General features: G+C 39.5%; 2 protein-coding genes across 2 annotated transcripts; one reads left to right on the forward strand and one right to left on the reverse strand.

The window, feature by feature from the left end:
* Positions 1–6,133: 6,133 nt before the first annotated feature.
* npy2r (neuropeptide Y receptor Y2) lies at positions 6,134–7,249 on the forward strand. The gene has a single exon (XM_069689410.1). It carries the CDS (start codon positions 6,146–6,148, stop codon positions 7,247–7,249), a length of 1,104 nt encoding a protein of 367 aa, XP_069545511.1. The 5' UTR covers positions 6,134–6,145.
* Positions 7,250–12,630: 5,381 nt separating this feature from the next.
* LOC138615881 (PDZ and LIM domain protein 3-like) lies at positions 12,631–23,911 on the reverse strand. Its single transcript, XM_069689770.1, has 7 exons — positions 23,733–23,911; positions 18,096–18,247; positions 17,354–17,438; positions 17,069–17,256; positions 15,508–15,635; positions 14,513–14,624; positions 12,631–13,855 (listed from the first exon to the last, which is right to left on the reverse strand). The coding sequence occupies exons 1-7, from the start codon at positions 23,823–23,825 to the stop codon at positions 13,666–13,668; spliced, it is 948 nt and encodes a 315-aa protein (XP_069545871.1). The 5' UTR covers positions 23,826–23,911; the 3' UTR covers positions 12,631–13,665.
* Between the last annotated feature and the right edge of the window lie 1,187 nt (positions 23,912–25,098).

Below are 25,098 nucleotides of genomic sequence, written 5' to 3' on the forward strand. Positions count from 1 at the left end.
TTTAACTTGTATAATACAGGTCAAAGAAATGTTAAAGAAGGATAATTGCTTTAACATTACACTTTGGCACTAATCCTGCAGAGAAGCACTATGTATTGATTTACGAGAGACTAATGTAATGGCCTCAATCCCATAAGTTGTATTAAATGGAGTGCAGGTGCACAGTCCCTGCTGAGATTGAAGAATAACTGGGTTTTGCCACTTCAGGTTGGATTCACCGTGGGAAATCTGATTTTCATTTCTATATTCCCAGACGATGTCAAACTTCTCCCTTATTTAGCTACCGATAAATACCCTAAAACATAAAGTATATCACATGGCTGCTATGAAAATCCAGTTTTCTGTTTCTGTGAGAAAAAAGAGGGATTGATCTATACTGAGAGCACAAGAAGGCAGTTTCCAGGTAGAGCTGAATTCTTTATGGTGATGTTTTTTTTTAATATTGTTTGATATTTGATCATTTTATAGTTGAGACTGTATGATCATATAGCCTCTATCTCATTATATTGTCCTAGCCACAGCCTTGAGGGAAATTACAGTCCAAATACGTGAAATGGTTCCAACTATTTCTACCAGTTGAAAGCTTTCCTAAACCCATGCTGTGATTTCCAAATGCAAAATTGTGTCTGTTTTTAATGCAGTGCCACTTAAGGGGCTGAAGATCGTTGCCATCCAAAATTGGTTTTCGGCCTTGTCCCTTTGCAATTTCACGTTAAGGAACATCATTCTTAAATTGTTGCATTATTTTCTCATGCAGTCCTTCACAGAGCGGTGAACTCTTCCCTATATTCACTGCTGAAAGACTCTGGCTCTCTGGGAAGCTCTTTTTATATCCAGTCATGATACTGATCTCTTACTAGTTAACCTAATTAGTTGTGAGATGTTCAATCAAGTTTTCCCAGCCTTTTGTTGCCCCAGTCCCAACTTTTTTTTAAACATGTTGCAGGGATCAAATTCAAAATTAGCATATATTTTTCAATAAAACAAAAAATGTCTTAGTTTCGATTGTATATGCTGTCTTTGTTTTATAATTAAATATGGGTTTACATGATTTGCAAATCATCTAATTTCTGTTTTTATTTACATTTTACACAGCATCCCAACTTTTTGAGAAACGGGGTTGTATAAAACAATGGGTGCATGCACATTTATGGGGTGTGTTGCCTTTAAATAAGCTGCTTTCAGAACTGAAATCTAAACTCAACTATATTGCCCGAAATTTAAACTTTGACCACATGGACTCCACCTTGATGGGGCAGTTGGATGTAGAAGGTGCTGTACACCAGTCAAGTCCTTAAGTCCTTTTTGCCAGATAACCCACTCTTTAACACAATCTTTGGCACACCACAGGGTTTAGTGTAGGTTCTTGCTATTTTCTGTTTCTTTCCCACATTTGGGCAAAATCTTTAAGAGCATCTGTGTTTACATACACATATGCACATGACACCGATATTTACATGCAAATTAAGTCCAACAATTACACAAATGTTAAATTTGCATACTTACTTGTCGTTCAGAATAACTTCTTTTATTTTCTTTAATTAAATGCCACCAAAGATTTGTCTGTCAAAAAATAAAACCCTCTTTTGTCACATTACAATGACTCAATTAAACATTTCCAGAGTTTTTCTTTCCCAGATTCTCCTGAAATTAGACAAACAAAACTATTCACCTGTAATGATACCAAAATGGTGTAACTTGAAGTTACATTATGGAAAATAAATGACATATTGACTATGGAACACCTACCTTGTTTTTGCGTATTAGACTAAATTAGCAACATATTTCAACAATGTTATGGCTTCTGGGTCACATAACATGTATTTCAAGCCCAGTACAAAACTAAACCAACATTTTCAAGCTTGAGTTTGATGAGCACAATTTTTGTTTATTGCAAATCTTCCTGTTCTCAAGACAAAAATGGAAAATCAGTCGCTTATTGTTTGGTAGTTTGTTCGTATTTTTCATTGTTGGAGATTGTTACAGGTAGTTGAACTGGTGTGATGGCAACTGCGAGGTTCGGCACAGAGACCGTGTTGTGTGTTTTTTACAGTTTCAGTTTTTTTGCACAGCAGCAGCCATAGTAATTATGCTGAATACTGATGCATGGGAGTAGTCTATCAGCAGGCAGAAGGAATATTAATCCCAGCTGTAAGAGAGCAGTGTTGTAACACTAGTATAAATTGACTTTATGCACACACTAGAAGCCTTGGTTCTGTGTTTATTGTTATTTGGACTCAAATTTATGGCACCCATGACTGAGGTTGAATCCTGTTTATCTAATTTAGATTCAGAAAAAAACTCTTATGTCGCTAGAGATACAGATATAAATTGAAGTAAACTCACCCAAGGAGGTTGCCTTGACATAAGAATAAAATAGAATAGAAGATATCTCACATTTTTTATTGCATCAGAATCAAACAAAAACAAAGGGTAACCAAAAAAAATTGCAAAATACAACTGTTGTGAATGCTATCAGCACAAAATTGCCCATAGTTGTTATCGTGATCTTAGGTATGGCTAGGGGGCCTTTTCCATTTTTTAGCTGGCTCAGTAGGCAATGAGATACTGTGTTTGAGACAGTACCGACGTCAAGCATACCCGACCTTGGTTGTTATGGTAACAACAATAAACCTGTGATTGACCTTGTGACAGGCTTGCAGTTGGGTTAGGTTTAAGAAAAGATTGTGGTTTCGGTTGAAATAAGTATGTTAATTAAATAAGTTACATCACATACATCACGTGAGATAAAAAACATTAAGCAAGTTAACTTAAGTATGTAACTTCAAAAAGGTCAATTTTATCTTGTGTTTTCACATGGGACAATAACTGTGGTCCCTTGGGTGAAGAAACCCTTGTGTTTCATACATCTAACTACCCAGACCTCCTCCCTACATGGACTTTCTTACTCTATATACCTGAACACTTCCTCCTAGAAGTCGCATAGTAAGGGAAGTTTGAAGCATAATTATGTAAGTGACTAACTAATAGCCTAACAGCAATTTAATGGGCTGATAACATTAAAGTCAATGCCAAATAATGCCTCTCTGAAAAGATTACACATTCACATTATACAGATGACGCCCACATTTATAGTGGTAAGTGTTTTACTGTCACCACTCTCGCAACCTCTTTTGCCGTCGAAAACGATTGTGCACACTGTACATTATCTGTCCAGCACTGAATAGTACACAGACAAAGTTAGAAAACAGTTAGTTTGTAAACACAGTGAAACATTTAGCAGCTCAAGAGTTTAGCAGGCTTATAGCAGCACTAAAAAGAGACTGAATGATGGATTTACATTCATCAGGTTGCTAGACTTTCAAATGAATGCTCTGTCAGTCTTTATCTGCTGGTTGTATAAATAAGCCAACTGTTTGCTAGCAAATTTTACCAACTTAATAAGTGATAATACCATATGTCAGTTTTGTGTCAGTTTGTTTTTGCTGTCCACAAGTGGCCAAAAATGATCACTTTAAGCAAGTATGAGAACCTCTGTCCTGTTAGAGCATTTTTTTTTCTGTCATGTTCTCCTTCAGATTCCAAAAAGGTTCATGCCCTCACTACACACAAACAGTTTTAGGGGAACAACAAATAAAAAGGTGTCAACTTTAATTTTATTGTATTTAAATACATTATTTAGCTAAGTACTTTGGCATGGATAATGTATTTGTTTAGCCTTGGCCTTGCTTATTTGTTTGTTTGTTTATAGTCTTTCCATGCTGACTTGTTAGTGTAAGGTCATCCTAACACTCTGCTCCACCTCCTAAAATCATGGGGGGAAACATACCCATTTATTCAGGTTTCCTGAGTTGTCTCATTACTTCACCATCTGTGTCGCTACACAAATGGGCAAAGTGGTTGTTTGCCAAGGAGGCTGCTTGACTCTATTTCTAGGGGCCAGATGGTTTCTTAGTTTATAACAGTGGTAATCAAATCATTACAATGACAAGCCAGAGGCTTAATAATTTAAAATGAACTAGTTACATTATGCTGTACTTTAAACTATAAAGTCCCACTCATTAAAATGTGAGGGTCACTGCACAAAGTGAGGTCTATAGTGATGATGCAATTTGTGGGTTGTGGAGTCAGTGTAGCTTTCGTTTCCTGCCTCATTCATATTACCTGGGCAAAACGATGTTTTTGTCTTGACTGACAAGAATGCTGTAAATAATTGATGATGGAAGACCTGAATGTGCTTTTGAGAATCACTGTGCCTCCTATTCAATTCTGAAGGTGGAAAAATATCTTGCATGATGATGCCTTTTATTTCACCATGCAAAAAACAACCTCAACGTGCATTATAGGTGAGTTGAACACACACTTCAATGTGAATACATAATTGCCTGTTTATATGTGGGAGCCAGACTGCCAGACTGCACTGGCTCCAGTACGAATCAGTCTGCACATAAGTGTGCATAAATACTCAACACATGGGTGGTGATATTTTGTTCAGTGTGTCACTTCTGTCTCACTGCTGCAAGGAGAACATTTAGTGGATGACACAATCTTCATATCTAATTTTATTTTTGAGTTATGTGTTAGGAAGTTTAATTGGAGGAAGTTTTTTTTTTTCAGTTTTGTAGTAGAAATGTCTGTCCTTTGCAGAATATTGTCTGTAAACCAGATAAATTGTATTTTCTTAATTGAGGGACTGGTCTGCGGAGGTACTCTCAGAGTTGAGCTCTTGACCATTAATAATACGTTTTAACAGTTTTTGATGAGTTATTTGTCTTCAAACACGTCGTAATTGGACTTTAAATTATCATATTCTCTCACTGTGCGCCTTTCAATGGGATTTGAAAGCAAATGTCGAAAAATACACTTTGCTTTATCCCTCTGTGCTTTGCCTTTTCCCAGTGTTGGCACACATTTCCCACTCTACACTCGGTCAGAAGAAGACATAACGTAAAATCACACTGCTTGGTGGAAGGCGCGTTTCCTCTGTGATTTAACCCGCCTCATATTTCGGTCTCTCACGGTCTCAGGTTAACGCAGCCCAGTGCCAAACGGACTGCAGTGCGCACTGGTAAATATTGCGCGCTTTGCCGCTGTGCGCACTTTGTTTCGCCTTGGAAGAAGGAGGTTATGCCGGTTATGTTTCGTTGGTTTAATTAGTTTGTTCGTTGGGAACTAGAAGAAGCACGTCAAAACTTTACCGGAGGCAAGAGCAATGAGAGGAATTCAAAAATCCAACTGTGCAGATTGAGGTGAGTGGATGTTGGTCTGCGTGCTTTCACATATGATGTCTTTTTCTTTATAGATAATCATCACAAATCGTCACAGAAGTCAAGAACTGGTGCATTTTAACTTCTAAAATGTTTTTTTTTTTTTTTTTTTTTTTTCGGCGCAGTGAATACTTGTAATACAAAGCAATTAGGCTGAGACAGACCCACAGTCAGTGTGAAGACTAATTCAACAATGCAAATAGAAGACTTTCAAAGTCCAGCAGCCGAGTACGGAATCAGTCACAGATTCAGGTTTGCTCTGTTGAAAGATAAACGATTTGTTATAATTATCAAATGTTAACATTTCATTGCAGATCACTGCAGAATTTATTATTCAAGGAGCACACAGTGGCTGTGGTTTGTGCATTTAGTGTGATATTGCAGGAGCCTTTAAAATGAAATCCACCTCCCAAAAGGTGTATTGTGCTTTTGGATGGTAGAAGTTAATATCTACTAACACACACAGTAGTTATCTAAGAGTTGGAAAGCAGAGCATCAATGCTTCATTTGTCTTCTGGTGACACTTTGAGGAGTTTGGAGTTACTGACAGTATAAATTACTGACTACAAATGCGCTGTATGATATTTAAGATGTACATTTTAGTTCATGGTGGACCTTTGAGGGTTAAAACAACTGTTTAATATTTTCATTGCATCCATCTCATCCTATAGAGCTTTTATAGAGCTTTTGTCTGATGAATCCCAGGTAATCTTCATTTGTAATACTAGTTAAACATTAGGCACCAGTGCAATCATAACTGGAAAATAACTGTAACATGCAATCTAATAAACTTTTTGCCAGGTTTCAGATGCAAAAACAGAAAGTAAAGCCTCAGAGAATTGTGTATGTATGCATGTCCATTTCTCACACTGATCTCCATATTTGTTTCCCAGATTGACTTATGGGGACTGTTCACCATGGATACAGCAGATCAACTAAACCTGACTCAACTGGAAGATTCTCAACTGGAAGGTAAATCGTCAAACTGCTGCTCAGCTGCAATCAATGATGAGAACTTTTTGAAACTGGATGACAGCACAAAGCTGATTGGAGTTCAAGTTATTCTCATCCTTGCTTACAGCACCATCATCTTGTTCGGAGTCATTGGAAACTCTTTAGTGATATACGTCGTCTACAAGTTTAAAAATCTGCGGACTGTGACCAACTTCTTTATTGTGAATCTGGCTGTTGCCGACCTGTTGGTGAACACGCTGTGTTTGCCTTTCACCCTCGTCTACACCCTCTATGGCGAGTGGATGTTCGGTCAGGTGCTATGCTTCATGCTGCCCTGTGCTCAAGGCATGGCCGTGCACGTGTCCACCATCACCTTGAATATCATCGCTCTGGACCGCCACAGGAGCATCATCTACCACATGGAGACCAAGATGTCCAAAGACATGTGTGCTTGGATCATTGCCATCACGTGGGCCGTCAGCGCCATGCTGGCCAGCCCACTCGCCATTTTCAGGGAATACGGGACGTTCGATCTCTCACCGGATGAGTCTATACAGGTGTGTACAGAGAAGTGGCCAGAGAGCAACCTGAATGGAAGCATCTACAGTATATCAATGCTTCTGCTTCAATACAGCTTACCATTGACCATCAGCTCTGTGGCTTACATCCGCATCTGGAATAAACTGAAGAATCACATGACTCACGGTCGAAACGACCGGCAGCAGCGCAGGAAGAAGACCACCAAGATGCTGCTGACCATGGTGGTGGTCTTTGCTGTCAGCTGGTTGCCTTTCCACGCCTTCCAGCTGGCTGTTGACATCGACAGCACTGTGCTGTATATGAAGGACTTCAAGCTGCTTTTCACCGTATTCCACATTGTGGCCATGTGCTCGACGTTTGTCAATCCAATCCTGTACGGGTGGATGAACAACAACTACAGGACGGCCTTTTTGTCTGTGTTTAAGTGTTACTGGCCCTTCAGTGTGCTGTCAAGGTGCTCCAAATGCAGACGGATACAAAACGATGAAGACGGGGGCTGTACTGATTGTAAATCAACAAATGTCTAAGGTGCACAAACAATGACGGTTCATTGATAATCATTTGCTTAAATGTCCTTGCGGGCAAGGGCGGAGGTTGGGCCACAATAATCCACCCTCTACTCCCAACATGTGGTGAGAGGGTAGTTAGGAGGTAGACTGTGGTTATATTACATGTACATTTGTTTAATCACGGTGTCATTCTAAGGCCTCACCTGAAGGCCCAGCTGCTTCTCCCTCAACTTTCCCTTCGGTATGTTCACTTTAATTCTGAAATACCTGTCAAATACAATGATCCATTTAAAGATAAGACACGCACACAAACCTCCCTATAATTTCAAACTATAATTTATAATTAGGCGCTCACCTAAAACCATAAAGGTGCACCTGTCTCCACATCAGCCTGCTCTTCTTCTCCATCCTGTCGCTGTGTTATCTGCATGCAACAATAACAGTGAGATTTTCATGGGATTTCTAGAATGAAATTAGACTCATGATGTTGATCCACCCATTTTATTTTTAATACTTAAGATGAGGGAAGCCAGGGTTACCGTGCCAGAGCAGTTAACACTACCTAATATGATTAACTAAGATCAGGTGACTTTATATTTCCAAGGGTTGAAAGCCAGATACGTGAGGGAGTGAGCAGGTTTTTATTTTAACTGATTTACCAATTGCTACCTGTTGTTATGCTCTGGGCGGTGAAACCACTCTCTGCATGTCCCTTCTCTGTTTTGGCGGTGGCAAGATACCTACAAAGTACAAAAAGTACAAAAGGAGTTTGGATGGACCAAGTTATGTATTCTGTGCAGTGCCGACAGTAGAGGTAGAGTTCACCTATGTTTGATGTATGGACTGGCAGCCCTGATAACTTACCGTTGTCAGCACGCTGATTGCGTCCTCCTGTCTGGCAGTAAGTACAATATTTGTTCGGGACGTAAGCCTTCAGATATCCCACTGTCAGAGTAATCAAATGATAGCACGTCTAATTTGGAAGTCTTGGCTGTCGTCTCTGGGAGAGCAAATCACAATTCTATGACTTCCCGCCAAAGGCAGTGCAACTGCGTTTGCTCAAATATTGGAGGGGGCAATTCTGTCCTCCCAAAATATCGGTGGGGACATATTCCCACTGTCCATAGGAAAACCTATGCTTGTTTGTTAACATTTTGTTCTCATAAAATTAGGGAATTATTGAAGAAATTACTTTTAACGTTTATCAGGGGGGCTTTAAATTTGCACCATTGTAGTTTTCAATCCAAGAAAATTGACCGTGTTTGTCACGTTTAGCATTTGCGAGTCAAATTGAAATGACTGTTTGTGACTGTTGATCCAGTTTGTTTGACTTGTGTTCTTATGATTTTCCAGGCAGTTCCTTTTAATGCATTACATGATGTGGATCTTGAATTTGCGCAGGGATGACTCAACCAATAGAGTTTGATTAATTGTGACAGCACTCACTTTTGTTTAGGGAACATACAATAGACTTTGGGATTCGGAGAGAAGCTGAATCTTCCATTTCATTATATGAAAAGCAAAGTTATCCCCTCCTTCTGACTTACAATACCCTTACTCCAAAATTTCAGAATAATAAATGTATAAACCAATAATACTATGTTGGTATTAATGAACTAGAGTCCTACAATATCTTCACAGATGATTTCCCTCTTTTCTGCAGTTTTATATACAGTCACTTAGCAGAGAAAGAAACATACTAATATTCATGCCAGGCTCTAAAGCCAAGTGGCTTTTTATTGCCATATTTATTGAAGAATTTTACTGAAATTCAGCATAACGAGACCCATCTGGTCAGCGTTTGTAATACGAGTCTGGAACATCAGGATTAATATCTTTTTCGATGAGGCACTCACTCTTATCTCATAACTGCAGTTGCAGTCAAAATCTGTTTTCACATGTCACAACCTTTTTGGATTATCTAAAACATTACATGTTACATTAAACGGTACAGTTCTGTCACCTAGAGATTATAATTTAATCCATGTGTATCTCAGTCAATTATTAAATCGTCTGTAAAATGGTAGCCAAGAGATTTGACCTCACGATGTCCTTTACAAGCATCTACATTTGATCTGAATTCAATAATTTTTTTTTTTATGATCTATCCCCTTACTTCTAATTAGTGTCACAGTCTTTTTGGCATCAGGCCTGATGTCAGTCAGCTCTTTATTTGGATCGCACACGTAGCTGCTGAAAAACTGCACTGCTGCGAGAAAACAGAACATAATCACCTGCACTGCTCACATAACATGAATAAAGTAGAAGAACATATAATCTGTGTCTCGAGGAGTCATCCATATACATTTTAAATAAGAATTGAGGTCACACTGAACACCAGGTTCCCGAAGACAATTGCTGGCATGAAACAGCTCTATCGTGACTAACCTGCATGGTCTACACACAGTACTAAATCTACAGCTGCAGTATTTCATCCCTGTAGTACATCTTTGCTTGTGTACCTCTTGAGCTTTCATCTCAAGGATATTGTAAACTACTGAAAATTAGCTCATCTGAATTTACTTGATTGTATGATGGTGATACTGATACCATCAGTGTTATTATCTAAAGTCATGACAACACAAATTATATCAAATGAGATGTGTTCATGTTAAATGTATTTTTCATCATGTATACGCAACTGTAATAAGACAGTTTTTTCACTGGTGTTGTTGCAGGTTTTTAGAGCAATCACATCTCGTAACTGCATTTCACACTTCGATGTGCTGAAAAGACCAAATAATGCATTAATTAGTATGGTGCTTTTAAATAAACTAACTGACCCGAAAGTAAGTACTTCTACTTAATTCAACTAAATTCCTAATTTTCATCATTTGTTGAGTGGAATTATTAAACTCTGATTTCAGAAGCAGCGATTGGTTTCTGCTTCTCAAATGTGCTGAAATTTGGACAGTTGGTAAGAAGCTGTTCGGTGACACCACTTTGGGTTCTGTAAAACTGTGAAGGGTGTGTTACATCATTTTATGACACTTCATAGACTGTATGACTACAAATTAATCAATAATTGCCAAGACAGGTCCCTTATCATGAAGTAGGTTTACTGAATTATCTGGTGGGTAACACTGGAAACCCTTCAATAGACTCGCTCTGGATTTTGCTAAACCAAGATAATCAGATAACCTGATTTATAGATATATAAAAAAAACAAAAAAACAACAACATCTTGACATTTTTGACTTATATTCAATTATCTTCATAAACCTCCTGTTTATTTTAGCTGAAAACTGTTTTAAATGAGGGGTCAGTGATGTAAGGATTCACATGTATGGAGTGTGAAGAGTTGGGTGCTGATTTTTTCTGATACCTTTTTTGATTCAATAATTCTTTACAAAATGGACACGTAATGGACATTGCAGAATGTCTTATCAGTGGGAAAAAATATCAAATACATGTGACTTCATGACATGTAAAATTGAGAAACTGCCTGAATCAGACTTGCATTTAGTGAGGTCTTTGTTTTGGGGTCTGAGTAGTTGCTCAGGGATGCAGATGTTTGCAAGTGTTTGCATTGTGGGTTCAGCAGGAAACTGAAACAGACGTTCTTATTAGACAGAATAAAGGAGTTCCTCCCCCTCCCCAATATGTCTTTGTTTGGGGCATCTTAATTACCCTGATTTGCTTTTACAATGATTACGGCAGTGCTCAGGTTTTGAAGACCTCTTCCTGTTGACCACTTCCTCCTTGATTTACTCTGAGTGTGTACGTGACGAGCCGGGGGACTGGGATATTAGCTCCAGGTCTCCATTTTTAGTAAGCTATTCATGGCGTGTTCAGGATCAAATCAATACGTGTTTCTTTAGCTGTCTGATGTTATTGAGCAGCTGGTGCAGTCAAACAGTGTGCCTCAGCATGAGGATACTGGCTAATGAAGTACAATAAAAAATAGCTTTGAGACTACTTAGATGAACCATTGTTCGCTGATGGTCTCGTCTTTTGGCTTTCATACGAGAAAGCACTTAAGCCACTATATCTGTCCATCTCTTGACTTCCCATCCATATTAATATTTGATTGGTGGCATTTTGGCAGACGCGTGAGTATCGATTTTGTAAATTAAATGTACTTCTATTGTGGAATAATGAAATGGAGCCAGTATGGAAACAGTGTGACAGGATATTCATCAGAGTCGTAGTTACGGGCAGCTCATTAGGTTGAGTCTGTTTAAATAGGATGCTGGTACTAGATATATTTATAAGCAAACAGCAATGTGACAGGATTAGTACTTATGTAATTAAACAGAAAATTCACCATGTTATAATGTATTAGTAAAACTACATTTTTAAATGAAAAGAAAAATCATGCAATTTTGAGTAAACATTTTTTTTAAGACCATTAGAAAAACAAAACATGTCATTTTAAATTCATTGCTGACCACGAGAGAACAGAAGAACTCCAAATCAATCTGACATACAACCCTGACGAAATCTTAGCTTTTAAAATGTTCCTACAAATCCCAATTCATCTATGGAGCAAAATGTTCATGTGCAGTCTACACAAAAATTCAAAACTGTCAAAATAATATGAAAACTTTATGTTTTCTAACACGTGAGCTTGACGTGATTCAATTATGTCAAGTCAACAAGTTTAGATTTTATGGTCATTGTACTAAGATTTATAAAGCTGATACAGCTAGATTTGTTCCATTAACAATCTACATTGTGCAATAAGCATATACTTTAATAAAAGCTGAAGTATTATTTTGATGAAGTAATTTTCCTACTCAATAAAAATGTGTTCATTTTACATAAAAAAAACAACATGACTCAAAAGATTCATATCGTTATGTTGAACACAAAAAATATTTTTACTGCCCTAACGTAACTTCACCACAATTCTACCAACTACAAAATGTTCTTCATTAAACAATGAATGCTACATTCAACAGAAATTCTTTTATTGTGTAATTAAATAAATTCTGATTAGGGTGAAACACAGATTTGAGGCAGGTGTACTCAAACCTAATTTTATTGTTGGGGACTTTTGTGTGCACGTTTCCAAAAAGGAGAATGAGCAAGTTGTGCGCTGCAGCTGACACGTTAGCAGCAGTTCCACATTTAGACAACCAGCAGACTTGGATCAATGTTTGGAGTCACTTTTAACCATGGAAACAATGTACAGTTACATTTAATATGGTCCTTTGGCTTTGATTTGTTTTGACAACTTCTGAGAAATAATATGTTTTTAGCTGCCTAAATGTTTTACTTTCTCTCTAATGTAGTTCTGGTATAACATACTGTGTTTTATGGCTGCCTGCAGGGGTCATGTGACAACCACAGGCTGATTGTGAGCATCTTAATTCGTTGTCTGACCAAAACATTGAGAGACTAAAAAGTAGGATTATCTCCATTGTCTTAATGTTGTACTCCCTATTAGCAACCTCTTTTTTTTTTTTATTTTTTTTTTTAAACTTTATTACCTTTCTTCAATGTTCAATAACCTCAACATACTGAACTCATTACCTCATTGTGACTGAGCCGTCTATCTTTTGTGTTGGTCAAAGAAGTGAAACATGATACTGTGGCTCCCCCTGCTGTCTCAACAGACTAACAACATAGCCATAAGAGTCACTCCTCTCAACAAAACACGCAGTCAAAATAATTTAATCTGAATCAATCCTGTTATTGATGATTTTGAGCATTATTGTTTTATGTAATAATACATTTGTCCATATCCAACATTGGAATACAATTATTGGAGAATTTTGTAAACAGGAAAACCCCAAACAGATTCACCAACTCTGTCATAAAAAACAGTCAGAAATGTTGCATGCACCTGATACATTTACTCATACAATAAAATACCAATACTTGGGGTCGATGTATCAATCAAATATTGCCTTGCAAAATTTTGCGATATGCTGTATTCATTTTTTTCTCCACTCCTATTAGAAGAACCATAAAAGTACATGCAAACGTCATCGTCAACGTCATTGATCAAATGCAAAGCAATGTCTGTATTTAAAAGGTGAACCCAATTTTAGAAATAAAGGAGAGGAATGAATTAATAAAGATCAGTACCTCTCTCTCTTGTCTCCTGTGGTTATTAGCAGGATAATTATGATTGACAATTGTGCTTCTTTAGTATAGAATATTTTACTGTGTTTGGTACATGGAAGCTGTATTCTTTTATTACTAGAAACTCTACGAACAGATGCTCCTCCACTGGTAAATCCTCACATCGTGACATGTCTCCATGTGTTTTGTTGTCTCTGTCGGGCTCTTTAAACAACCCGTCTGTTCAGTAACCACCTGTGAAATGAGATTTCCAGCTCACAACAACAAACTGGGAAAGTTCAGAGAGAAAAGTGTATTTTTACTCAACTGTTATTGCACACAGACAACAAAGCGCAGATGAACACATGAAACGTAGATGCGTCACGTCGGCGGGTGTGTGTCTGTGCTAATAAGAGGGGGATCTATGCAGTGGGAAATGTTGTGATGAGGTCGTGCCCCTCCGGTGGTCTCATTCTGGCTCGAGCGTGAGTCTCACAGTACAGCTGGCCCTCCACAAAGAAATAGCCCTTCTGTTTCAGGTTGACGTCACAGTCGGAGCACACAAAGCAACCGGGGTGACGATATTTGTCCCGCGCTTTCACCACTGTCCCACTGTAGCATCAAAAACAGACAGATGTCAAGAGTAAAGAGAAAGATTTGCATGGAAAGTAATGGCGTGTCATCATGATTACTTGTGTGTACAGTTTGTGCCCTAAACACACTAAAAGTGCAAAAAACAGGAACTCATTTGAGTTAAAGACAAATTTAACACCTGGCTCAAAGGCAGTGTTTCTACTGTCCTCTCTTGTTATAATATTAGATTGTAAGTGTGTCCTGTATGCATTTGCTGAAATGTGCAAAACACTACTGGCCTGATAGCAGCTCTGGGATCGTTTCATTTAACTGCATACTACAACAAAAATCCACATAAAAATCACATAAACCAAATCATCAAGGACATATTATTATTTGATGAATAATGTCTTGCATTTTCTAGTATTTGATCTAAAACATAATAAAAAGTACAAACTAAATATCTTTGGCACCCTATAATATAGTGACATCTTGTATAATATCCCAGCAGTAAATACAGATTTATGAAGCTTGTATTTAACTGTTTAAATGTACATATCTGTCTCCTGGCTACAGTTTGTTGTGATGCTGTTTTAGGACTGTATTGTTTCTGTTAATTTGCTAAACCTTTTGTTTGTATTGATGCACGGAGGGTCTTTACGTGAATCACAGATGATTTGCTCTATTTTTACTCACACAATCCCATTCCCACACTTGTCGCAGACGGGGAGTTTCTGCAGGTTTCCTGTGGGTGGAGTCGGTTTGGTTGTGGGGGCTTTGACTGTCCGAGTCACAATGGGACGATTGCCTGCCCGAATGAGAAAGAATCTGCTCAGCAAAACAACACTGTTTAATGGGAGCACATTAATGATAACAAAAAAAACTGGAGCGATATAAAGCGAGAGACTGCAGGAACAGGGACACGGCCTCTTAATGACAGTTTATTTGGGTTTTAAGCATATTTCAGAATTTCAGCTTAATTAATAAATAGACATGGGGAAGTGGTTTTCTATTGACATTAAATGCAGCTTTAATGCCACAGTACTTGCATAATAAGGGGAAATGCATTCAATGACACATTGCTTCTAACATGTACAGACATCCAGTGACAAAATATTGCATGACACATCTGAATACTGAATTGTAGTCTTTTTCCAAAAGAATATAATTTCCTGAAGTAATTATTTATGCCTTAATCAATCATCATTAAATTAGCAACATGTGCCATAGAGCTTCAGCAGGTTGGTCTCAGGGTTGTTGGTTCAATCCCTGGCTCCTCTTGCCTACAAGTCTTTGAGCAAGACGTTAAACCTGCAAACTGTTCCTCATGTATGTACAGGAGGGAAAAATGGGACTTTTGAGTAAAGTGTCCCTTTTCATCAACACACATCATGTCGATATGTTGGCCTAAAATATGAAGTATTTCTTCATAATATTATCTTTGCGTTAAAAAGTAGTTAAAATAATATGTTCGAGTATTATTTGTTCAGAAGAGAGCTGAGAAGTTGATGAGAGGATTGATACCAATCATGTCTGTATACTAAATATGAGGCTGCAACTTAGCCACGTGTAAAGAAACAGGGAAACAGTTTACCCGGCTCTGTTTGAGGGTGTCCCCAAAGTTCACGAACAGGACTTGTGAAATGTTGCTTTGTTTTGGAAGAAATGCATCATCTAGATATAGAGCTCACCATCACCGTCAATGAAATCCTGCAGAGCTTTGAAGGAGCCCGACTGCCGAGGCTCCTGAGGCTCCTCCTCTTCCTTCTGTAACATCCGGTACACGTCAGAATCCTCGAAGTTGGTCAACGTCCTGGGACTGAGCAGTGCATTCACACACACACACAAACAAACAATCAGAGACACAGGAGCCGGACACAAATGTGCATTCTTCTAACTGTGATACAGCACTTATCTGCAGTCTTATTATTGTGACAAATAATCATACATACAATGCTAATGATGCAACCTTTTGACTGATTCTTGAGTCTTCTTTTCAAATCATCATTTAATACATAATAATTCCTTCCAGTCTGCGGATGATGGTTGTAAATACATTGTAAATACATACAGTGTTCATGTTAATAAGTCGGGAACTGATGCTGAATGAAACGTGGCTTTGGTTCGATGTGATTTACGTCTCATCCAGAAGTTGCGGTTCAGCCACAAAGAGAGTCTCCCCTGTCCGCTGGGGTGATATATTCTGTGACACACTATACATCAGAGAGCCTAATGAAATCCATATGAACATATAGGAAGGCTGAAGGCTAAGATACTGAGGGACATACAGGCAGGGTGATTCAGGAGGTAAGTCATGTACAGAGCAGGTGGACTACAGTAAATATAATAACATCAGAAGCCCAGCAAGACTTCTACGATTGTTAAAAAAAAAAAAATAGAATCCAAAAGCTGGATGGACGAAACGTGGATGCTCTGTTGGATTTTTGGATCCTTACAACTAAGGGAAATGTAAAGCTTGGCCTTAGGGTGGCGCCGTGGGAAAGACAACTTAATGCTGAAACAATTAGTTTATTGGTGAACTAAGTGTGAGTTAATTGCACTTAGAGGTTGATTAAAAAGTCATCGTATGAGTTTTGAAATTGTAAATCTGACCGAGTTAGTTAAATTAACTTGAGCAAACAAGACTAACAACATTTAAATATGAAGTTGAATCAACTGTTCAGTCACATTCTCTCAGTTTAAAGAGTTTGCCTTTAGATTGAAATGCTCTTAAATAGACATGAAGATATTTTGTGCCTGAGTCAGTACGACGACAAGCTGTGAAGGCTGCTCCCAGTGACAGTTAGAGACCAGGTGTCCCACTTTATGAGACTGCACGGTATTTTTGTCCCTTATCCTGTGTCCCACAAATTCTGACAATGACACATTTTGATTGGCTATAGATTTCAAAAGTCAACCCTGCAGAACAGATGGGTTTATTTTCAAAAAATCTGGAATCTGAATAATTGCCAAAGTCATCATTTATGTGTGGTAGTCATGAATGTATTAAAGCAACTATATTCTGTATGAATATGACATCCCAGTCACTCCACGGAAGATATAATCTACATATCATATGGCTGTTTAAGAATTTACTGCTGACTGTCTTAAAGAACCAACACATACACTGATGAACAGGCCGACCAAAATATCAACACCTCCATCCCTACAGTCATGGTTCTGGCAGATAGTGTCTGTTGCTCATGGGGCTTTTTAAAGACACTGTTTGCTATGATCAGCTGCAGCGCTCACCTCTCGGACTTGTGGGGAACCAGGCCTCGGATCTGGCCCTCCATGGCATCCTGGATATTGCCTGAGGAGTAGAGGCCTATGGGGGTGTTGTAAGCTGTACTGACCACCTGCCGCTTGTCATCAATGTTCGCTGCAGCAACAAATGGCTGAGCCCTTCGGTTGTGAGCAGTGCCGATGGGTTTATACTCCTGTAGGGAGAAGAAGGAAGCGAGGATGCAACTGACAAAATCATGAGAAGCAAAATGGCAGCTATACATAATACACGTGAATCTATTTCCTACAAACCTGTGGTTCTGCTTCCAGGTTTATTTTAAATGGGTGAGCTCGGCCGTCCTCGACAACACGTGGGGACCACATTCTTGATTCATTCCTGGGAATTAAAGATAAATCAGAGGGTCGCCTCAAAATGCCTGCTGAACTGTTGTGGCTCTTTTTGAGTCTGTGTGTGTAAGTGGGTCTATAATCCCAACCTATAAAACATTCAGACTGCTTACATGCTGGCCTTTCTCTAAAATGCTACATGCAGTATAATTACTTCACCATTCCTATACTGTTATTTTCTTTTGTGTTTCAGAATCTACCACTACTACTAATACTGCAACTAATAATAAAATAAGCAATGGTAATTTTGAAAGAAATATACTGCATAAACCATAAGGTAGTTTAATGGATTCATTTCCAGATAATATTGCGGATTTAAATTTAGAAAACACATTTTCTCTTCAGTAGACATACAATAGATTACACATTGCTTTGCTTTAAGGGGTCACAAGCCAAAGAAATTCAGGATCTACTGCTGTATCAATACGGAAAATAAACATTGGACACATCGTTTAAACACACTTGTACACGGACAAACTGCAGCAATGAGCGTGGACACGGCAAAAGCAGCACCTGTGCACCACAAAAACAACATCAAAGTTTAGCATGTATTGTCTTTTTTTTTTTTTTTTTTTGTAACGTACAGGCGTTGCTTTTGCTCCACCCACCACTGGTTAGTTAGCATGTTTATGCTCGTGCTTATAACCTTTCAACAGTGAGGCCGAGCTGATTGGCAGATTCCTTTATCTTGTTCTGGGCTTCACAGTGCAGCATGTCTGTGGCCGGGACTCCCTCGATGGCCAGGATGACGTCACCAGCGCACAAGTCGGCATTGGACGCCTTGCTGCCAGGAGTGATCTGGATGGGCAGGGATGAAGAAGGGAAGCAAAGGACAAGAAATAAGGAGACAGTCCTGTGTGAATAAGGTGATGGAATCAATCGAAAAACAGACGGTAACGAGGTGCAATGTACAGTAGGACACAAAGGGTCAATGATTATATGCTTAACACTGAAGAGTGTGGACGACATATTTGACATTCCTCCATCATCAGTCAACACCAGATGAGGGAAAATGACAAAAACATGCCCTCTTCAAACTCGAGAACTGACAACTGTAGTTGCTTGAGGTCATGAGAAATTTGGGACCCAGAGGCCAAGTCACGGGGCAGAATAGGCCGAACTAGTGCATCAATAAAGGTGGTGGAAAATAAATGTGTTGCTTATTTTTGTTCTTCTGAGTTGTTTTACTGTTTGCATTTATAACGAACAAAATAAAATATATTGGCAGACTCAATATGCTATTTTTCCAGAGTCCTAACTCAGCTCTTTTCAACAATACATTCAATAAACCAGTACATAGATATACATATAGTTTATATACACATTTACACTCTTACATTTATAATCTCAGGTGTCAAGAAGTTGAATATATATATATATATATTTTTTAAAGTAGGTTCAATTAAATCAGTATTTTCTGACTTTATATAATAAAGCTGTTATCTACTCTAATTTATTTTGATTAGGTGGAAGTAAAAATGTCAACTTCTGCTCAAGTTCTTCCGATCTCAGTATTTCTGTCAAGGATCTCTCATCTATAAACCCTACAGATGTTAATTTTGGCTTTCAGTCGTGCAGCTGTTACTGACTCAATCAAGAATGTTTTTACAGGTGGACATTTTTAAAAGAATGCTTTGACCTTCAGGGGTGAGTAAGACAGGAACATGGAGTATGTGAGAGCTGCTGCTGGTTTACACTGATCACATCTAAAATCAATGTCGGATTGCAGTTCAGATAACATTTGAAATTGAAATCTTGAAATGTAAGACTGAATGCCATTAAACAAATCGGAGAGGAATTAATTCAAATTCAAGTTTCCTGCTAAATATCACGAGGAAGCTCCGCGTTTAGTTCTTCTTCACGTTGTTATTTTTCAGTTCATTACCATTTTAATATTGTGCACGCATAAACTAATTAGCTATTTTGCGTTACAATGAATCCAAGAGTAATCACTTCAAATTTGGCAGAAAACAGTAAACTCTGTATTTCACGTTCTGTCCCTCTATAAATCCTATTCACTCGGACACACACTTGATGTACAGATGGTGCTGGCTTTGTGTAAAGTCTCAGGTCTGTTTTCCATCACTGGCACTTCATCTCTTAATACAGTCCTCAGTGGCGAGGGCCTCCAGTTCGTTTCCCCCTGCTGGGATCACAGCTTTATGTGATTTTGTGTCTCTTGAGTCTCACCTGACCTAAATTCTCCTGCAACATACAAAAAAAAACACAGACTCCTCTTAAGAAGCCTGATCATTCAGTCAAACTCAAACCAACAATCTCTTCAGGACACAAACTCTGCCAAACAGTGGCTGCTCTCTGAGGATCCCCACCACAGGAAGATACCCTGGTTGGTATGCATGTGTGTGAACTGCCCCTCTCTCGTCATGGAGATACAATAAACACGCACCGCTTCCCATTGACTGACGGCATCCAGATGGAATATGTGTTCTGTCAGCCAGGAAGTGATGAAGATGAAGAAGAGCTGTGAGAGAGCCCCCACGGTCGTTGAGAATAACTCGGGAGGCAGCTTCAAACCGAACCGAACATTCCCTTGTACACTACACAGGGCATGACCTATGTTCAGTCATATTGCGTTACTGTACATAGCAAACTCGGCAAATTAGGTCATCTGCCTATAAATAACAGTGGATAAAAGTGCTGAGGGGATGTGTCATGCTGCCAAAGAGGGAGCAGTAATTTACAGTGGAGCATTTGTTTCAGCTCTGCAGTCTGGCTGGCTGTGTGCTTTACTGCTCTGATGTCTGCGAACTGAACCTGTGCATAACCATGGGCTTTATTGGATTCTTTTGTTTCCAGCCGTCGTGTCAAACATTTGTCTTTGTTTAAAGTAAAACCACCTTTTCTTTTTTTTGCTTCCTTCTCCTCTTCTCTCTTCTTTTTACTATTCTTGTTTGCCCTAACCCCCCCCTCCCCTTCTCCTTGCATTTGTCTTGTGTCTTCATCCAAAAGTCAATGTAAGAAAGAATAAAGAGAAGAAATAAAAACAGAGAATCCAGTTGGAGTCGTGGGGTACCCAGGAAGTACAGTACAAGGAAGATGAATTTGGCAGGTTCAGGATGTTAGATGATGTGAAACCCTGGTCACTGAAGGAACACTCCAGCTACTGGATTTAAAGAAAAAACATCACACTTGGATTCAAGGAACAACAGATACGATGTTGGGGGTCAAAGGTCAAGGTAACGGTCACCTCGCATTCATTTCTTTTATAAATGTGATTTTTTTTTTCTTCCCGAATGCCTTGAGGGACTTTCTTCAAATTTAACACAAACATTCACTTGGACTCACAGGTCAAAGGTCACTGTTACCTAACAAAACACGTTTGTGGCATTTTATGACCAAATTTAGGAATACATTTCACAATATACAATTATACAATGGTAAAGTGATGAAATTTACATCATGAAGGCCAAAAGTCAACTTCACTGCGACGTCATAATGTCCTGCAAAAACAACGTTTCTGTCCATTATTCAACATCATTCAGGAACAGAAGGAGAGATTGTGACCACATCTCCCCTTTGGTCTGACACTAATCTGATACACTAATCTTGGGCGTCCACCTTGAAACTGTGTTGGCTGTAAAGATCTTCTGTGCTGTTAAAGAAGATGCGTGTGAAACATCCATGTTTTATAATTTGTGGCTTTCCTCACAGCAACATATATTTTTGGAGCATTGCCTGCTGTCAATCAGCTGCATTGTTCAACCATCGGAATACATAAATATAAGTCTTCGCTACGCTTATGAGTTTGGGCTGACGTGGGCGTAAACTGCAGTCAGCGAAAACATACAGCTTCGAGGCGGTAATTCTAGTTAAGATTAACAATGGATGAAATCACACAAAGTAAAAAGGAGTCGCACAGAGAATGATCCCAAACCCTCTACTTCCCCTCAGCATTAAAGCAGAATTTTAGCATCTTTCAGCTCATCGTTTCAAAATTCTTTTTTGATAATAAAGCGGAGGCCTACGCTACAAAGCTCAACTAAACCTAACAAACGTGATGATAAAGCGAAATGGCAACATACTGTACACAATACCCGTCTAAATGGCAGTTAGCATCTTGGTTTGCGACACAGGTTTCTGTCAAGAGTATAAGTTTGTATGTCTGTCATTTTTTTTTTTTTTTTTTTTTTTTTACAGAGTTCCCCTTTAAGGCAGCTGTGTGCTGAAGAAAACGATGATTATCACTTGTGTTTACTTTCCTCAACCAGCTGGGAACAGCAGCGGGTCACAGAGGAGGATGTTCCTGACCAAAAATGGCAGTGAAGAGAGACACCGGATTCACTGCAGCAGCAGTTTGTCACGCAGACAACATTTCTCTTTCCGATATATCAGATCTTTTCTTGGTTCTTTCTTTGACATGCCTCTCCCTGACATATATCAGATCTTTTCTTGGTTCTTTCTTTGACATGCCTCTCCCTGACATATATCAGATCTTTTCTTGGTTCTTTCTTTGACATGCCTCTCCCTGACAAGCACAGTTGAAGCCATTGCTTCTTGTGTTACTCCTCACGTATCATTTACCCTCCCAGATTCCTCTCCGCTTCCCTCTTCCATCCCAGTCTTCTCTCATCGCTGATCTCATGGAGGTCTCCGAGTGTCTGCCAACACAACAGGTGTGACATTATTGAACAGAGCCGGTGGTTTGTGACCTAACTATGTTTTCAGTCAGTAGTTCCTGATGTCTTTCCCTAAATATAGACGTGCACAGTCCCAACAGAGCAGGATTACTGAACTCTTCTCATCTGACCCTGTGTGTCTCTGGGGATTCAGCCCACAAACTAGTCTAAACACTGATAGAGAGACGACTGCTCAGTTTCACAATGTTTACTTCTGTGTTTTGAAGTGGTGGAAAAAGTAACTTTTCAAAAATAGAAAACTAGGACAAATATTTTCACGATGTCTCTTGGTGAAGTATGTCTTACCGACTTCTTGTATTCTATTTATGCGACTCTTTCCAAGGGTAACAAAAGTCAGCCTACCTGCACTTCTAAAGCTCATTACTTAGCATGTTATATGTTGTATGTTTGATTCACACAAAAACCTAAGCGCAAAAACAAACTTGCTCTTTTAGAGAGAGGCTTGGAGACTCAAGGACCGAGATATGAGGTGTTAATAAGTGCGCTTTTGACTTGAGCAACATGAGCTGCTTCCTTCTACTTCTGGTCTTTGTACTGAGCTGTGCTAGCTGGCCACCAGCTGCATATTTACTGGATTTGTCCTCTCGTCTAACTCTAATGTGAACTGTGCCTTTAAATGTACTAAATTCTCTTTTGGCTTCCATGGCTATTCACTTCTATCAACAGGAAATACCATAACTGCAGGGAATTACCATTATCATTACAGATGAAGATAACTTCACACAGTTTAACCAAGTATTATTGCAATCAATCCTTTGCTTGTCCAAAGTATTAGTTGTTCTTCTTAAATGTCAAAAAGTTTCATCTACAGACTATCTTTCACCTCCCGGCGCTGCTCGTGCTGTCAGTTTACGAGGACGATAGGCTGCATGATCCATTAAGTCAAGCTAAAGTTGAAGTTTACCATCTCCTGAACAGCTGCACTGTTACAAGAGACATATCACAACACTGTGGTCATCACTCCAATCAATGGCAAATCTATTCCTCTCCGTGTTGACTCAGTTGCCGGCACGAACGTCCTGTGATGTATGGAGGTTTAGATAAGTTTGTCTCAACATAGAAATGCTGTCTCTCAGGATTTAAAAAAAAAAAAAAAAAAAAAAAAAAAATCTGTTTGGCCAGACTTCAGGTTTCAGTTGGAAATCATTCGCACACGCTGCAGGATTAGAATCCTTTTTAGGAATATTTTCTGCACTCCTAAATTCTTCTGTCTGAAATCCACTTAATGAGATGTATGTGTGTGTGTGTGTGTGCGTGTGTGTGTGTGTGTGTGTGTGTGTGTGTGCGTGCGCATGTCAGTCTACAATGCAAGCTGCTATTTGTATCTAAGCCTCTTGCCTTTACTGTGGCACAGGTGCAAGCCCCATACCACACCAGAAAGAACCCGCCTGGAAACACAATGATGACACTAAAGCAAACACTGATTAGTCTGGATTGGACCACCAGAGGAGACGAGACATTTGTAAAATACACAACTTAGAAAAATGAACTGGGGGAAGAAATTAAACGAGAGCCATAGAAACAAGTCAAACGTTTTTGTTTTGCTCATGTTGTGAAAAAGAAACTGTAGCAGCCAACGGAATCTTTTACCACCTTTTAACGGAGACATCATATCACTCACTCACCCTGGAGATGGTCAGAGGCTGGTTGAAGTCCTTTCCTCCCGTCAGGCGAAAACCCCAGGGGGCCGGCCCGTCCAACACGACATTATGTGGCATGACCCTTTAATGTCTCCCAGCTGTTACAACAGCAGCACGGACAGTAAACTGCACACTGCCGGGATCACAGTTGAAGAGTAGAGGAATATCAAAGTGATGGAGATTTTGAACCATGCGGGGGGGAGGTGGGGTGTATAGGACGGGGGTAGTTAGGGGGAGGAGAGTGGACAGACCACACCCCAGCAATGAGGTAACTGGACAGATTTTGGGATCCTGCTCTCAGTCTGTACCAGCAGCACTTGCTCACCTAAATCTCTTGAGTATGTCTTCTTCAGTCCTTTTCTATCTCTCTCCAAATAGCAGCCAGCCATCTGCCTCGTAAATCAAGTGCAATTTAGGCATAAGCTGTGTTTCTCAACCAGTTTGGGCTCACAGTCTGCTCTTACCCAAATGAACACTTGTAGACAGAGTGAAGATGTAAACCAGCCTCTGTTAGGAACCAGCCTGCCCCCTCCCCCCTCCCCCCCTCAGCGATTCTCCTGCCCGGGCAGCTCCTGGATCTGGCTGGCCTCCTCTCGCTCTGGTTGACGGGTCTTGCTGCTCCTGTCCATATTTGGTCTGGAGGCGAAGCTCCTCTCTGAGGCTCTGGACGTCTCAGGCACATTCCAGCCACTATTGATCTGGATGGGACCCAGGGCTCACACTCCTGAGCTTCAAAACATTTCATTTGTCTTTGTTTATACCAGAAACTGGGGGTCTTGTCTGCGAAAAGGAATCTTTTCCTTATCTCTCAACAAGCTTCTTCTGCAGCGAACAAGAATCCTATTTACTCTGCTGGTTCCTCATGATCAGTGTTTTATTGCAGCCAGCCCAGGATTTGTTTTGCTTGCTGCATGCCTCTCTCTGCATGTACCAAAAATGATGAAAAACACCGAATGTGTCCACCAGAGCGCTGTGTCAACAAACTGCGAGTAGGGCATGTTAATCTATGTCAGCAATGAAGCCGACATTGAGCACGAGATGATTTCATCGCGCGAATGAAAGAAAGTCACGTTAGGAATCACGCCACAAAATTCACCATCTGCTGAGCACTCTTCCAATCAAGCGTTTCAGCGTGGACCACATTCATGGTTTGTTTCTGTGGTCTAATATGGGAAACACTAATAGTTCAAAAATTGCCTCTAGACAGTTTTAACAGAGCGAATCAGTGGTAAAAGTTTACTCGACTGCATATATTGATGCTTTTAATTTCTTTCATTCTCAGTGCAACGCTCACCAACTCGCACCTGCATCAAAAGCATATTTGGCACACGCACAGTGAAGAGCCAAAAAA

The sequence above is a fragment of the Brachyistius frenatus genome, unplaced genomic scaffold (assembly GCF_029030835.1).
Source record: "Brachyistius frenatus isolate BFR_SWC_R1_liver_20210118 unplaced genomic scaffold, ASM2903083v1 Contig_7, whole genome shotgun sequence".
In the NCBI taxonomy this organism is placed as follows: domain Eukaryota; kingdom Metazoa; phylum Chordata; class Actinopteri; family Embiotocidae; genus Brachyistius; species Brachyistius frenatus.

Bases quoted from the DNA above. Each gene is read 5' to 3' on its own strand.
- npy2r (XM_069689410.1), top strand. From the start codon at position 6,146: ATGGATACAGCAGATCAACTAAACCTGACTCAACTGGAAGATTCTCAA.
- LOC138615881 (XM_069689770.1), bottom strand. From the start codon at position 23,825: ATGCCACATAATGTCGTGTTGGACGGGCCGGCCCCCTGGGGTTTTCGC. The intron at 17,439-18,095 runs GTTATAAGCACG...TTTAATTCCCAG, and splicing joins CTCGGCCTCACTGTTGAAAG to GAATGAATCAAGAATGTGGT. The intron at 17,257-17,353 runs GTTTGTAGGAAA...TTCTCCCTACAG, and splicing joins ACCTGGAAGCAGAACCACAG to GAGTATAAACCCATCGGCAC.